This window comes from Aspergillus alliaceus (assembly GCF_009176365.1).
Source record: "Aspergillus alliaceus strain CBS 536.65 unplaced genomic scaffold BDW43scaffold_42, whole genome shotgun sequence".
NCBI lineage: Eukaryota > Fungi > Ascomycota > Eurotiomycetes > Eurotiales > Aspergillaceae > Aspergillus > Aspergillus alliaceus.
In genome coordinates, this window is record NW_022474725.1 from 62,438 (window position 1) to 76,705 (window position 14,268).

The 14,268-nt window shown below is 48.0% G+C and overlaps 5 protein-coding genes and 2 non-coding genes across 7 annotated transcripts in view; 4 read left to right on the top strand and 3 right to left on the bottom strand.

The window, feature by feature from the left end:
• Nucleotides 1-863, top strand: part of BDW43DRAFT_285421 (putative integral membrane protein) — a 1,967-nt gene extending 1,104 nt beyond the window's left edge. Inside the window, exons 4-5 of the mRNA XM_032042924.1 lie at nt 57-121; nt 192-863. Of these exons, the coding sequence (XP_031897278.1) occupies nt 57-121; nt 192-571 (445 nt within the window). The 3' untranslated portion in view covers nt 572-863. The remainder of the gene's footprint in view (nt 1-56; nt 122-191) is intronic.
• A 1-nt stretch (nt 864) lies between these two features.
• On the top strand, nt 865-5,366 carry BDW43DRAFT_285425 (ion-transporting P-type ATPase SPF1). Its single transcript, XM_032042925.1, has 4 exons — nt 865-1,068; nt 1,127-4,424; nt 4,479-4,615; nt 4,667-5,366. Coding segments are annotated over exons 1-4 (3,879 nt in total). The 5' UTR covers nt 865-1,066; the 3' UTR covers nt 5,109-5,366.
• Nucleotides 5,367-5,641: 275 nt separating this feature from the next.
• Nucleotides 5,642-7,969, top strand: BDW43DRAFT_313922 (putative vacuolar segregation protein (Pep7); the record flags this gene model as incomplete). The annotated part of the gene is made up of 6 exons (XM_032047698.1): nt 5,642-5,917; nt 6,001-6,023; nt 6,076-6,569; nt 6,626-7,000; nt 7,050-7,269; nt 7,336-7,969. The coding sequence occupies 6 exons, from the start codon at nt 5,642-5,644 to the stop codon at nt 7,967-7,969; spliced, it is 2,022 nt and encodes a 673-aa protein (XP_031897280.1).
• Nucleotides 7,970-8,781: 812 nt separating this feature from the next.
• Nucleotides 8,782-8,865, bottom strand: BDW43DRAFT_t186. Its single transcript has one exon. It is a non-coding gene; the product is annotated as a tRNA-Lys (tRNA).
• Nucleotides 8,866-9,688: 823 nt separating this feature from the next.
• Nucleotides 9,689-9,772, top strand: BDW43DRAFT_t184. Its single transcript has one exon. It is a non-coding gene; the product is annotated as a tRNA-Lys (tRNA).
• yvc1 (putative potassium ion channel Yvc1) lies at nt 9,708-12,187 on the bottom strand. The gene is made up of 5 exons (XM_032042926.1): nt 12,070-12,187; nt 11,684-12,011; nt 10,686-11,620; nt 10,492-10,632; nt 9,708-10,438 (listed from the first exon to the last, which is right to left on the bottom strand). The coding sequence occupies exons 1-5, from the start codon at nt 12,143-12,145 to the stop codon at nt 10,005-10,007; spliced, it is 1,914 nt and encodes a 637-aa protein (XP_031897281.1). The 5' UTR covers nt 12,146-12,187; the 3' UTR covers nt 9,708-10,004.
• A 24-nt stretch (nt 12,188-12,211) lies between these two features.
• Nucleotides 12,212-14,074, bottom strand: BDW43DRAFT_285438 (translation initiation factor eIF2 subunit alpha). Its single transcript, XM_032042927.1, has 4 exons — nt 13,835-14,074; nt 13,608-13,770; nt 13,339-13,546; nt 12,212-13,284 (listed from the first exon to the last, which is right to left on the bottom strand). The coding sequence occupies exons 1-4, from the start codon at nt 13,910-13,912 to the stop codon at nt 12,807-12,809; spliced, it is 927 nt and encodes a 308-aa protein (XP_031897282.1). The 5' UTR covers nt 13,913-14,074; the 3' UTR covers nt 12,212-12,806.
• Between the last annotated feature and the right edge of the window lie 194 nt (nt 14,075-14,268).

The following is a 14,268-nucleotide window of genomic DNA, read 5'->3' on the forward strand; positions in this document are numbered from 1 at the left end:
TCACCATATGCGCATATTTGCCTCATTAGTCCCATTGCTGATTGTCTTGCGTCCAGTGCGAGCGCTGCCGTTATAATTCGCATTCCCTACCTTCATCACTATAAAGATATCGAATTCCTCTGTGAGTCTTGCTGGCATACGTGTTATGCTATACCAGGTGACCCTTCGAGCTAATGAACGGCGCTGCTTAGATGCAACCGCCGATATCTCAATATGGTCCAATGTTGAAGCTGGGCTCGGTATAACTGCAGGAAGTCTTGTTACCCTCCGCCCACTCTTCCGCTGGTTTCGAGGAACTAGCTATGGCGCCACTCATAGCGTAAAAAGGACAACCGGTAGCGTCCCTCTATCGAGCATGAACGGCAATGGGACACTGCGGTCAAAAAATGATCGTGCGGCGACAAGGTTCTGGAGGCCAGATATCGATCCTGAAGATTCCCGTGCGATTGTCACCACGATCCAAACATCTCGGAGTGGAAATAGCAGCCAGGAGGACTTGAATCCCCGGCAGCATCCTATGAATGGTGTCAACGTGCACAAATCATTCCATGTAACATCTGACGAAATGTAGTATATTATAATAGAAAATATTACGCCATTAGATTCAAGAAAAAAAAAGTAGGCAAAAAAAGGAAGACACCAGTTGAATTCTATTCCTATCTATAGATCCTAATTGAAACGATAGCATATCATTTAATGATGAGATTGCGTACAGTTAGAACAAGCCGATAGGCTTTGATTGCTAGATAGGACTTCCGGGCTAGCCCAAGTAGCTACTAGCATCGGATTGGAAAATGTCGGTTCCGTACATGGCACGTGGCGTCAGCCAATCGAGAACGCGCAACGACGGACCTTGGGTTAAGCGGCGAAACCTCCAGAAGGAAAATTGTAGTGTCGAGGTGGCTTCTTTACGGTGTTTCTCGACGACCTTCTTCTTTCTATTTCTATTGCTAGGGGCCTGAAGGGATAGGAAGCTCTTCTCCTCCCTCTCCTATGGTTTACTGAATTTTCGTTTTTCATCTTTTTACAGTCGTTTGACCCGGGCCGTGGTCACTCGAGTTTCGCCATGTTAGTTCCATTTTCTTGTCGCCGGCAATAATCGCTTTCCATACTGACCTATGTATAGGGCAAAACTTGTGGATGATCCCCAAATCAAATATGCGTCCTTTCATAACCCACTTCCTGTCCAACTCCACACTTATGTCTGGCCGTTCTTGATCGTCTGGCCTGCGTTCCTATCCATCTACCTCTCCCCCGAGCGCTATGATACATACATTCAAGGCCAGGAATGGACATTTGTGTGGCTAGCCTCGATTATCACGGCCCAATCGCTCCTTTGGTTGATGACGAAATGGAATATCAATATACAAACGTTGTTCACGGCAACCAGCACCAAGTCTATCGATTCTGCTCAGCTCATCAAAGTGATTCCGGAGGCCAACGCCGGATCGGCCGAGATATGTCCTTTGATCCGTGACTCTATGGGTGGAAAGATCACACTTTCGTTTTTGTTCCAGAAGCGTCGATTCCTCTATTATCCAGAACGCCGGTGCTTCGGCCCCTTGTCATACGTCCTCGATGCCGAGCCCAAGCCTGCCATTAAGATTTTCCAGGAAAATCAGGGATTGGTTTCTAAGGCCGAAGTAGAGCGCATTCAGCATCACTATGGAGACAACAAGTTTGACATTCCTGTTCCAGGATTTATTGAGCTTTTTCAGGAACATGCAGTGGCGCCTTTCTTCGTCTTCCAGATCTTCTGTGTCGGGCTGTGGATGCTGGATGAATATTGGTACTATTCCTTGTTTACGCTTTTCATGCTTGTTGCCTTCGAAAGCACGGTCGTTTGGCAGCGTCAGAGGACTCTTAGCGAATTTCGAGGAATGAATATCAAGCCCTATGACGTATGGGTTTACCGTGAGGGGAAGTGGCAGGAGATCACAAGCGACAAGCTTCTGCCCGGTGATCTAATGTCGGTCAGTCGTACTAAGGAAGACAGCGGAGTTGCTTGTGATATTCTTCTAGTTGAAGGCAGCGCTATCGTCAATGAGGCCATGCTCTCGGGAGAGAGTACTCCACTACTGAAGGAGTCTATCCAACTTAGACCCGGTGACGACCTGATTGAACCGGATGGCCTAGACAAGAATGCATTTGTGCATGGCGGCACCAAGGTTTTGCAGATCACTCACCCGAACTCCAATCTGGAAGAATCAGAGAAGAGCACGTCAAAGGTCCCTCCTTCTCCTGACAATGGCGCCATCGGTATTGTGGTGAAGACTGGCTTTGAAACAAGCCAAGGAAGCCTTGTGCGTACTATGATCTATTCCACAGAACGTGTCTCTGCCAACAATGTTGAAGCTTTGCTTTTCATTCTGTTCCTTCTCATTTTTGCACTCGCCGCTTCGTGGTATGTATGGCAAGAAGGTGTCGCAAAGGACCGCAAGAGATCGAAGTTGCTTCTCGATTGTGTCCTTATTGTCACCAGTGTCGTTCCTCCTGAACTTCCCATGGAACTCAGCCTTGCTGTCAATACAAGTTTGGCCGCCTTGAGCAAGTTTGCTATTTTCTGCACTGAGCCTTTCCGAATCCCCTTTGCAGGCCGTGTTGATGTTGCGTGCTTCGACAAAACCGGCACATTGACTGGCGAAGATCTCGTCGTCGATGGTATTGCGGGTCTTACTTTGGGCCATGAAGGCGCCAAGGTCGAAAAGGATGGCGCCCATTCCCAGCTCGCTAAGGGCGGCAACATCGGAGTTGACACAACGCTTGTACTTGCGAGCGCCCATGCTCTTGTCAAGCTAGATGAAGGAGAGGTTGTGGGTGACCCCATGGAGAAAGCTACTCTGCAGTGGCTTGGCTGGACTTTGGGCAAGAACGATATTCTTACTTGCAAGAATGCATCGGCAGCAGATCCTTTCCGCTCCCCTGAGTCGGTGCAAGTGAAGAGACGATTCCAGTTCTCTTCGGCTTTGAAGCGTCAGAGCACCATCGCGACTGTCATCACTAATGAACGAAAGTCTTCTAAGAAGACCAAGTCGACTTTTGTGGGTGTTAAAGGTGCTCCGGAGACTATCAGTACCATGCTTGTGAACACGCCTCCTAACTATGAAGAAACTTTCAAGTACTTTACTCGTAATGGGGCCCGTGTTCTCGCTCTCGCCTACAAGTATCTGTCTCCCGAGGCCGAGTTGTCCCAAGGACGAATCAACAACTACACTCGGGAGGAAATAGAGTCCAAACTGACTTTCGCAGGCTTCCTTGTCTTGCAGTGCCCATTGAAGGAAGATGCCATTAATGCCGTGCGCATGTTGAACGAGAGCAGCCACCGCGTTGTCATGATTACTGGCGACAATCCATTGACCGCTGTTCACGTTGCGCGCCAAGTTGAGATCGTTGATCGTGAGGTTCTGATCCTCGATGCTCCCGAACATGACACATCCGGAACAAGATTGGTATGGCGGAGTATTGATGATAAGTTTAATCGCGATGTGGACCCCACTCAAAGCTTGGATTCCGAGGTTCTGAGGACAAAAGACATCTGCATTACTGGGTACGCTTTGGCTAAGTTCAAGGGTCAGAAGGCCTTCTCGGAACTTTTACGTCACACATGGGTTTACGCTCGTGTCTCTCCTAAGCAGAAGGAAGATATTCTTCTCGGACTCAAGGATGCTGGTTATACTACTTTGATGTGCGGTGATGGCACCAACGATGTTGGAGCTCTGAAGCAAGCCCACGTCGGTGTCGCGCTTCTGAATGGATCTCCTGAGGATCTTACCAAGATTGCTGAGCATTATCGGACAACAAAAATGAAGGAAATCTATGAGAAGCAGGTCGCGATGATGCAACGTTTCAACCAACCTTCACCGCCTGTACCTTTGCAAATCGCACATCTGTATCCCCCTGGACCCGGTAACCCCCACTATCAGAAGGCTATTGAAAGAGAGGCGGCGAAGAGAGGATCTGCTGTCGCAGCAAATGCGCAGAATCAAGCGGACGGCATTCCCACCATTACATCGCCTGGTGCCCAAGCACTCCAGCAGTCCAACGCTAATTTGACTCCTCAGCAGCAGCGCCAGCAGCAAGCTTCTGCGGCGGCAGCTGGATTGGCGGACAAGCTTACTAGCTCCATGATGGAACAAGAGTTGGATGAAAGCGAACCTCCCACGATTAAACTGGGAGACGCATCGGTTGCTGCACCTTTCACCAGCAAATTGGCCAATGTAATTGCCATTCCCAACATCCTTCGTCAGGGCCGTTGTACACTCGTTGCGACGATCCAGATGTACAAGATCCTTGCTCTGAACTGCTTAATCAGTGCCTATAGCTTGAGCGTTATCTATCTTGACGGGATCAAATTCGGTGATGGTCAGGTGACCATCAGCGGCATGGTGATGAGTGTCTGCTTCCTTTCTATCTCGCGCGCAAAGGTAAATGAACTAGGCAAACAATATGCGTAATATGCTGCTAATCCTGCCTCTTAGTCTGTTGAGGGTCTGTCCAAGGAACGCCCTCAGCCCAATATTTTCAACGTATATATCATTGGCTCGGTGCTTGGGCAATTTGCCATCCACATTGTCACTTTGATCTATCTCACAAAATATGTTTACTCAATTGAACCGTGTGTTGCTCCCATTGGACGATTGTAAGATATTCTATTGACTGTTCCTAGGAGAAAATCCGACATCGACCTGGAGGGTGAATTCGAGCCATCCCTACTCAATAGCGCCATTTACCTGCTTCAACTCATCCAGCAGATCTCTACATTCTCTATCAACTATCAGGGCCGTCCTTTCAGAGAGTCCATCCGTGAGAACAAGGCTATGTACTGGGGCTTGGTGGGGGCATCGGCCATGGCATTTTCCTGCGCCACCGAATTCGTGCCGGAACTCAACGAAAAGCTGCGCCTTGTTCCTTTCAGTACCGAGTTCAAGTTCACGTTGACTGTCCTAATGATCGTCGACTACGCCGGCTGCTGGATCATTGAGAATGTACTGAAGAGGCTGTTCAGTGATTTCCGCCCGAAGGACATTGCTGTGCGCCGTCCAGACCAACTCAAGCGGGAGACCGCCCGTAAGGCGAAAGAGGGGTTGGAGAGGCTGGCTGCGCGATAAGCGCAGAGGAGCATTTAAATTGATTATTCTTTTCTGGATCTTGAATAAAGGGAGGGGTGTTTAGATTCCTTACTGTTGCTGTGGACGGATAGAAGTCTTTTGCCATGTGTGAGAGAAGTTTCATGTTGTAAAGTATTCTATACAATATAAAGATTAGACAACTATGGCTTTATATTTTATGAAGCATTCGCCTACTACGTTGGGTTTACATTCGAATCTGCAAATGCTGATAGATGATTCAGGGCTATGCTATTGTTGGGTACGAGGTAGTACTAATGTTCCTGCCTCAGGCACCGAGGAGGCCGCCGCCCCTCATTCATCCCAGGATCAGCTGCTCTACTTACTACTTTGCTTTACTCGCATCCCCAAAGCTCCGCCTTCTCCATTACTGAGACATCGGGGCTGCGCTGGATGCACGGCTCCCTGTCGCTTGATTCCCAACTCTCCTTTCCTCTTTTGCCTTCACATCTGGCTCGCCCTACTTACCGCTTTCCGCGGAATTTCCCTCCCATGCTCTACTAATCGAAGCCAACATGTCCCGGAGGACGCTGGGTGGAGGTCGTATCCTAGGCAGCGCGAACGCTCTCTCCCCATCGGCTTCAACCCCGTCTCCGCAACCCAAACCGAGGTTATTATCACCGACCGCCAGCAGCGTTTCCCTCAGCTCCCAAGCCTCTGCCTCCCAATTCTCCTCCGAAACACAAGATCTCACCTCTCGTATCTCCTTAGATAATGTCGGTACCTCGATTCCCGCGGCTCCGGCAGCTGCCGGAGCTCAGCTGGCTTGTCCGATCTGCAGTGAGGAGATGGTATACTTGCTTTCCCCTTGTTCCCTATGTCCATCAGTTTCCACTTAGTTCCCGGTGTGAGGCGCCTTACTGACGATCCACAGGTAACACTATTACAATTGAATAGGTACATATTACTCCACGAGCTCTTAACTCACGTCTCGTTAATACAGTTGCAGACATCTCGATGACGTACACCAGAACTTGGAAGATGATCGGCAGGATGAAGTCAAAGATTGGTTTAAAACGCAGATGGAAAAGGCGAGACGATTCCAGCCTCTTGCTGTCCTGAACCAGAAATTAAAGGGGCTAGATGTATTCGAGTCGAATGACAATCTACAAGCCTTCGCCGGCCCCAGTCGTCCTAATGCACCCACCCAAGCGCATACACCTGAACAACAAAAGCCACTTGACCCTGACGACATCATATCAAAAGATCACTGGCAAGCCCGAGGTCTATACGATATTTGTCTAGAGCCGTCGTGTGGGCAGCGACTCAATGCCACCAACGGCTGTGTCAACTGTCGAAAATGCGGAAAGCTGTTTTGCGAGGAACACACCATGTACCAGATGAAGTTGTCCAGGTCAGCACAACATGAACCGGTAAGAGGTTTATGGTGTAGAGTCTGCGAAACTTGTTATAAGTCGAGGGATGGGTATAACGATCACAACGGTATTCCAGATCCCACATATGTGCTTCCCTGGCAGCATTGATGCTAATAACCGTAGGCCTGGTAAGAGACCGGATGGATGAATTCAAAACAGTGAGAAAGCAGACAGTCGACAAGGCCTTTCTAGAAGTCTCCCGGCTCGAGAAGCGTTTGACACGACTCACCCAGCTGCTAGCTAGCTTGCCTGTGGAGCAGATCCAGACAAACACAAGCAAGATATGGCCCATGGCATGGCATAATGACCAACGAAAGGCGATTGAGCAAACAGTCGTCAGCTGGCAGGACGACTCGAGTGTCTCAAGGTGTCCATTTTGTCAGCAGGATTTCACCAGCTATACTTTTCGGAGGCACCACTGCAGAACTTGTGGACGAGTTGTTTGCGGTGATCCAGCGACCGGATGTTCTACTGAAGTACCTCTGAGCATCGCACCCTGTAAGTCAGCCTCTTAGTAGCTAGGAATTTCATGACTGACGATATGCAGTGTCAAACGCGCCCACTGAAAAATCCAGTAATACAGACATGATAAATATCGATGTCAGGCTCTGCAAGGAATGCAGGGCAACATTATTTGACCGTCGAGATTTCGCAGCCGATCTCATGCGGAAACCTCCGGACTTGAGGGCATATGAAAACTTGGTCCAGTTCGAAAGGGGCATTCGAATTCTCTTGCCCAAATTTCAAAAGCTGTTAACGGCTTTACAGTATGTGTAGCCGTTAGCCATAACCTGTTGCTTGTTTATGCTAATCACATGTATAACATCAAATAGGGACCCCAGGCGACCGCCCTCATCTGCTCAAATAGCTGAGGCTTCCAAGATACGCAAGCGACTTACCGATTCTTTCGCTCAGTATGATGTCGCCGCACGACGTATTCGCGACCTTGCTACAGAATCGTCGGCCCAGCAACGTCTCCAGAAGGCTATATATCAACAGGCCAGCCATTTCCTGCACCTTCACATGCTTCCCCTGAAATCCCTTCCTAAAGTTCTCAGACACTCGACGACCAATGGCCGACTACCAAGCTCGACCAGCTCCCCCACTCCTAGCAACTGTTCGGCAAACGGTCATCGACGACAAGAATCTGCCTTGTCATCGATCAAGTATAATAGTGTGGCTACAGGTGGGAGCAACAGTAGCCTGGCTAGTGACACAAGTAGCGCTATCTCTGTTCTAGAGGCGGAAGAAAAGTCCTTACGTGAACGGCTCATTGTCCTCGAGGAGCAGAAATTCTTCGTCTCCGAAATGATCGCTGATGCGAACCGACGTCGCAAGTTCGACGAGGTCAGCAGTTTAGCGGTGAACGTTGAAGATCTCACCCGTGAAATTGACCGTGTGAATGGGATGCTGGAGAGGCTAGACTTTGAAGGCGTCTATACCAGTCATCCGCCACTGAGTTTATAGCGGTCTTCAGGGCATGGGACCTCGATCTGTGTTGGTTGATATCTACACCCTTTTTCTTTTAGGTTACAGTAAAACCTTATGACTTTTAGTCGCACGGTGGCTGGCATGGCGTTTTGGGTTCGGTGATTTTGCATAGCGACAGGCGTTTTGTGCCATAAGTTACCTCCTAGGGTAGTCTTCACCTTTAGTAACGATTGGTTACTCTACCATTGTTTCTGCCTTGTGGCTATAGCCCCTTTAGGCCGGTCCACTTACTATCCCTTTGGTTATGAATATATCTAGTCAATCCGTTCGGCTCTGAATACTCGCTGCAGGATACATTCGCTTTACTTTGCAGATGCATTGGCTTTATGTGTATATCACACCGGGTTGGGAGCATTGCTGTCTCGGGATAACTGCGCATGGAACCAGGATCTAAAACAATTGCTCAACACGGACAGGATCCCTGATGCGACACTCTATGTATGGCAGGGAATTCTCGCGACGTCGGTATATTATTCAGGTAGATGATCGTAACCGCAGGGGTAGTGACATGAAGAGTGGGCATTTCTGAAAGTAGTAGCTAAGGACGATATTCTCGAAGAACCCATCCTAGATATATACCTGCCGGAATCGTTCGCATGCGCAAATTATCAAGACATTACCTATCACATACTGGAATGTATTAAGGTTAAATAGGAAAACGTACAAACCTAGCAAAAAAAGAAAAAGATACCTAATAAGTTTCAATAATAAGAAGAAGCGAAAAAAAAAGTGGATGAGCTCTTATCGGGGGAATAAAAATTATTTTTGCTTGTAGAAGAAAAAAGACAAGCCGAACGCGGGGGTCGAACCCGCAACCTTGAGATACCGTGATGACTAAGAGTCTCACGCTCTACCGATTGAGCTAGCCCGGCTAGTTGTTAAACAAACTCAGATTTCGTACTATATAAGACAGAACTAAAGAATAAGACTAGTCAAGCTACATCCGCATGCCTACCATGACAGATCAGCACCCCACAAGATATGCTTCATGCGTGGGATACATCTTCTTTAGCTCCGATATGTATTAGCTTTGCTACGTCGCGAGTGTTGTGATGCTTGACACTTGGTTCTTATATTACTGTGCCACAAGACCACCTCCTGCCATTCGCTAACTATTCTCTGTGGACTGTGTTGGTTGACATTGACTTAAGTTAGCGCAACCTTCATTTGGAATCACCCTTCCACCTTTAGGGTATATTTCATGGATATTGTGATGACCCGAATGTCACGTGGTTAGGCAGACCTACTTGCCACAACACAGCAATCCTTGTATGATAGTGTTTCCCCTCCCATAGTTGAATTTAGTTGGAAATGCTACCATATCTAGCTGTCTATCGAGGATGCTATCTATGAATGAGCAGTTATCACAGATATATTCGGCGGGTCTCGGGTATAGGAATATAATTCTGAGTGCCATCTCTCGAAATGTAGGTCATAGTACCAAACACCGATTATTCACGGAACCACCAATGTGCCATAAGCAAACCCAAAGCTATACAGGGAGAATACAACCCTTTTCGAGTGATGGGATTTACTACCGGGAGTAGAGATGAAGTGATATTACGGGGACCTAGTAGACTAATAGTCAATCAGGGTGTTCATTCATTGGAACGCAATACTAAGAGAACAGTACTACTAGGAAGCACAATGCTACAGACTGATATAGCATCAAACCTGATCCTGCTTCAACAACCAGCCGGGCTAGCTCAATCGGTAGAGCGTGAGACTCTTAGTCATCACGGTATCTCAAGGTTGCGGGTTCGACCCCCGCGTTCGGCTTGTCTTTTTCCTTCTGCAGTATATAATTTTTGCTTCCCGAGAACCGTATTTGGCACAGTTATGCTTCCGAGGTGTGTTGACCGACACTTCTGTAGAGAGGATAGACATATAGGCATACTTACCGAGGTAAACAATCAGACACGTTATATAACCCACATCAATCAAGAAATCAAGTTCAATAAATACCAATAGCGTTGTCCATAGGTCTGTTCGACCTCGATTAAAGTGCCAACTACTCGTGCTCGAGGATGGTTGAGCTGGACTCGCCGTTGAATATCCGCTTCACTGCCCTCTCCTCCGCCAATACCCTGACGATCTCCGTTAGCTCCTGTATCTGTTCCTTCAGCTGAATGATCTCCAAGGTGCAGCTGTCCATGGTCACGTTGGGTGCTGTGTCCTCGACGGTCTGTTTCCAGCTATCATCAACCTCAAAGTCAACTTCCTCGGCCGCATGCTCCCATTCCTGTACATCATCGTCATCTTCCTCTCCACGGCGACGATTCCATCTAATTCGACGTGCGTCGCGGACTTCCAATAACGCTGTCACTAGAAGAATTGGGGAATATATTATACCCATGATCACATCATTTAGCCTTGCATAGTGTTTGCGTGGGAGCCACCATTCAAACGGCATCACCAGGAAGAAAATCTCGATAAGGTTGAACGCTAGAACATCGTCAATATGAAGTAATACTCCATAAATGGATGCAATAACCTACGGGGTATAAAGACATTTTCATCCGGGGCTCGGACGTAGGACATTGTTTTCTGTGCGAAGATCGCCATATACTCGTCGATGGCGTTGCCTGAGATGTCTTCATATGCGCTGTTGTACAGGGCAATAAGAATATTAAGTAAGACTGTCTGGTGTTTAGCAAAGCCATGAGTTCCAGGGTGGAAGATTGGAACAAACCTATCATGATAATAAAATTGAATAAATAGTAAAGTATAATACCGAACGGGAACGCAAAGTTCTCAAATGTACCAAATTCCGGGCTTTGCATTATACTGTTCGCCATACCCTGCACAATACTTCTTACGATGGGGTCATCGGTTTCAACCTGAGCCATTCCATAGAAAGCTTGGAAGAAGCCCACCAGGACAACGAATAGGAGGGCAAAAAATATTAAGCTTTCCTTCATCATAACTCTCAGGACAACAAACATGGCCCCGAAGAACCGGAATGAGTCCAAATAGAGTACCATGCGCGTCCAAAACATCGGTCCCGCAAAGGCCAAAAAGTTATAGCTGAGTTCATTGAGTCTCTTTCTCTGCTGATCATCAGCGGATGGTGAGTGTGTCAAAGCAGAAACACGTAGGACGAAGGAAATAGCAAGGATCGTATATAGTGTAGAGTTGAAGGCGTTCCAGAAATCGAAATAGTGCCATCCAATCTTCCATAGTTTAGTGAACTCGTCGCAGATGAATGCAAGAGTCATGACATAGAGGATGCCTTCGCCTACATCGAGATCTCCCGTTCGATTGACGGTATTGATGACTTGTGTATAGAGTGCAAGGTACACGAGAGAGACAAGAATCTGGCATGTGTTCTGATACAAAGGAGTCCTCATCCTATCAGGGTGGAAATGGACTGCAAAACTAGTGTTATCTTTTTCACGATAGGGAACAAAGTTAGTTGGATTGCCATCCTGTTGGCAAAACCAGCCGTTCCATAGGTATTTGATGCACTTCTGGTACCCAGAGGATCCAATAATCCTCAAAGCGTGAAGATCTACAGCACGCTCAATAACGTTAGCTGGCACAGTCTCCTCGCCATCAATGAAGATGGAGTACCGCTTGAGCAGGGTATCAATTAATAGATAATCCTGGTTCTCCTCAGTTTCGATGCTAAACAATGGGTTGTTAGCAAGGACTAGTATAGCTGCCATGTGAATATTGCAGGGTCATTACATGCGCTTGGCTATAACCTCACAAGCAAGTGCCCGACGGTCGTGAAGATCGGAATCCCAAAGCTCTTCTATAGCTTGAATTTTGAACCAGCGTAAGCACACCAGCAAGCAGAATACGACACAGGCTTTCAGGTCTTCGCCACCAGCCTGTTTGGCGGTTTGAACCACGCGGTCTGTAATGACGCGGCTGGTGGGACTGGTGAGGGTACTTTCTTCAACCTCGCAAGGAATAACCTGTTCAACCTGATACTTCAGCCGAAGAGCAACTTTGGTTACTTCCTTCGCAGGCTGAGTGGAAGAAACTGGGTCAGAAGTGTAGGTAGGAAGCACTGTTCATCACGTTAGCTTGAATGCTCTGGCTGCGGCGGGTGGTGCATCTATGCATACATCGGCGACGTTCTACCTGGAGACGGCGCCGAGCTCGTCCTGTGTCAGTCTTTAAGATATCGCGCCAATGCGTCATATTGCGCAACGAATGTTTGAGTCTCTAGAGGAAAGAGAGTTTGAGGACGAGGGGAAACGGAGGTCCGCTGTTTAAGCTCTTGGATACGTACTGTACTGTACTGTACTAAGCTCATCCCGCATTGCCCCACTCTCGACCACCACTACCATTGGTGCCTTTTGAGAGCTCGGAATATAATCTAACATCGATACTTATAGTCTGTCCAAGCCTTCCAACGCCAATGCTGTTGAATTGTGACCAAAAAGAAGAAGAAAGTTCTGATAGTAGGTGTCTAACAAGGTACAACACCGATCTTGACCCGTGGGTCAAAGGAGCTTATGTACATGAGAACGCGGAATCAAAGTTTCCCAGTGAACCGGAGCTCAGTCGCCAACAGGTACAATGACGGGGTGACTGATGGACCCTCCTCCCTATTGTCCTGAGCACCACTGCTGATCTCGAATTTGCCCATGAGCACATTAAACCGTCTCCCGTCTCATAATTCGTGTCACATTTGAAACTCTTCTATTAAACTTTTTTCCATCCTTGCAACTAGCTTCCATAACTAGCCTTCAGAATCATGCTATTCAGCCTCCCATCGCGATTTTTTTTTGACACTCTCCTCTCTTTTGAATGGGGCCCATAGGCCTAAAATGGCGCTGGTAAGCGTACTGTATGCCGCTTACTCGGGAACACCATCGTCGCTGTCAGACTGGCTCTCGTCTCCGCTAACTTCCATGTTCTCACGCTCACGCTTCTCCATGAGCTCCTGAAGAACAGCGTCATCATGTTCAGTGACGGCCTTGGGTGCCATCTTGACGCTGCAGCCACCTCCAGACTCCTTGATCTTGCTCTCGATTCTCTGGATGGCTTCCTCAAGCTGCTTAATACCAATAGCCTTATCCAAGCACTGGCTTGTCAAGACATACAGAGGAGGAGCGACCAGCTTGACCTTAATCTGGCTATCGGGGGTGTTGGCCTCTTCGGCAGTACGCAGAGCGGCCTTAACCGCGTCGATTCCGTCGTAACCAAAGCAAGTAACCTCGATATCAGCGCGAACCTTGGTTGGGTGAGGCGTAAGTCTTTTGCCGATATACTGCGACAACTCATTCTTCACGGCTTCACTGGAAAACTCAACATCGTTCCACACATCGGGGTTCCTAACATAACGTCAGTTACATCAAAAGACTGGCCGAGAAACACCAGTATCTTACGTGATGGAGATCTTGAAGGCATCATGCGAGTGGCCGTATTTCCGGTTCAGAGGCCAGGCGATGGTTTGATATAACGTCTCAAGGGGGGTCTGAGTGGCCTCCGCAACGTGACGCAGGATAGAGTGCACTGCCTTGCTCTTGTTATACCTTTCCTCACACTTGATGACATCCTCCGGGGAGACTCGTCGCTTGGAAAGATCGATATATCCTATGTAGCAAAATATCGAGTTAGTTATTGCCTAACTCCTCCCCGAGCGAAATTTACTTGCCTTTTTCCTTGTCAACACGGAGCACAATGACGACTTCATTGCGGCCGATACGGATAAGCTTCTGGATACTACGGATACGTCTCCGGGAAAGTTCGGAAAGCAGGATCATTCCGTCGATGTTATCGTATTCGAGAAGCTTCACATACGCGCCCATTTCGGCGATCTGTGGCATTGCAAAGCCGTGGTTAGAAAAATTTCGATCTCCACACTCTCATAAAAGCGCATACCTGCTTGACATTCACCATGACATAGCTGTCGACCTCGGGGTACTTCTCCTCGTAAAAACGGCAGTTCGTTAACGACATTTTGGCGGGGTTGCGCCTGTGTGAGGCAGAGCTAAACGGCGAACTTTTCAAGGAAAATAAAATTGAAGATGAAGGCCTCGTAAGGATGTATCCTCTATGCAGACTTCCACAAGAAGTTGAGGAGAATGGTTCAAAAGAATAAGAGATTCGCGGTAGACCAGTGATGGGATTCAGAGCACACTTCAAATCACTTTGTGGCGGCTCAAAACCCACTTTTGGGCTGGTGGTGAGTCATCACGTGCCCATGTGGCATCCCCCACCGCCCGGCAGAACTTGATAATGATTGGTATGCATTTCGTTATCGATTCCTGGTTTTGAGAGATGCTAATGTGCCATTTTTGGGAGGGAGGGGAAAT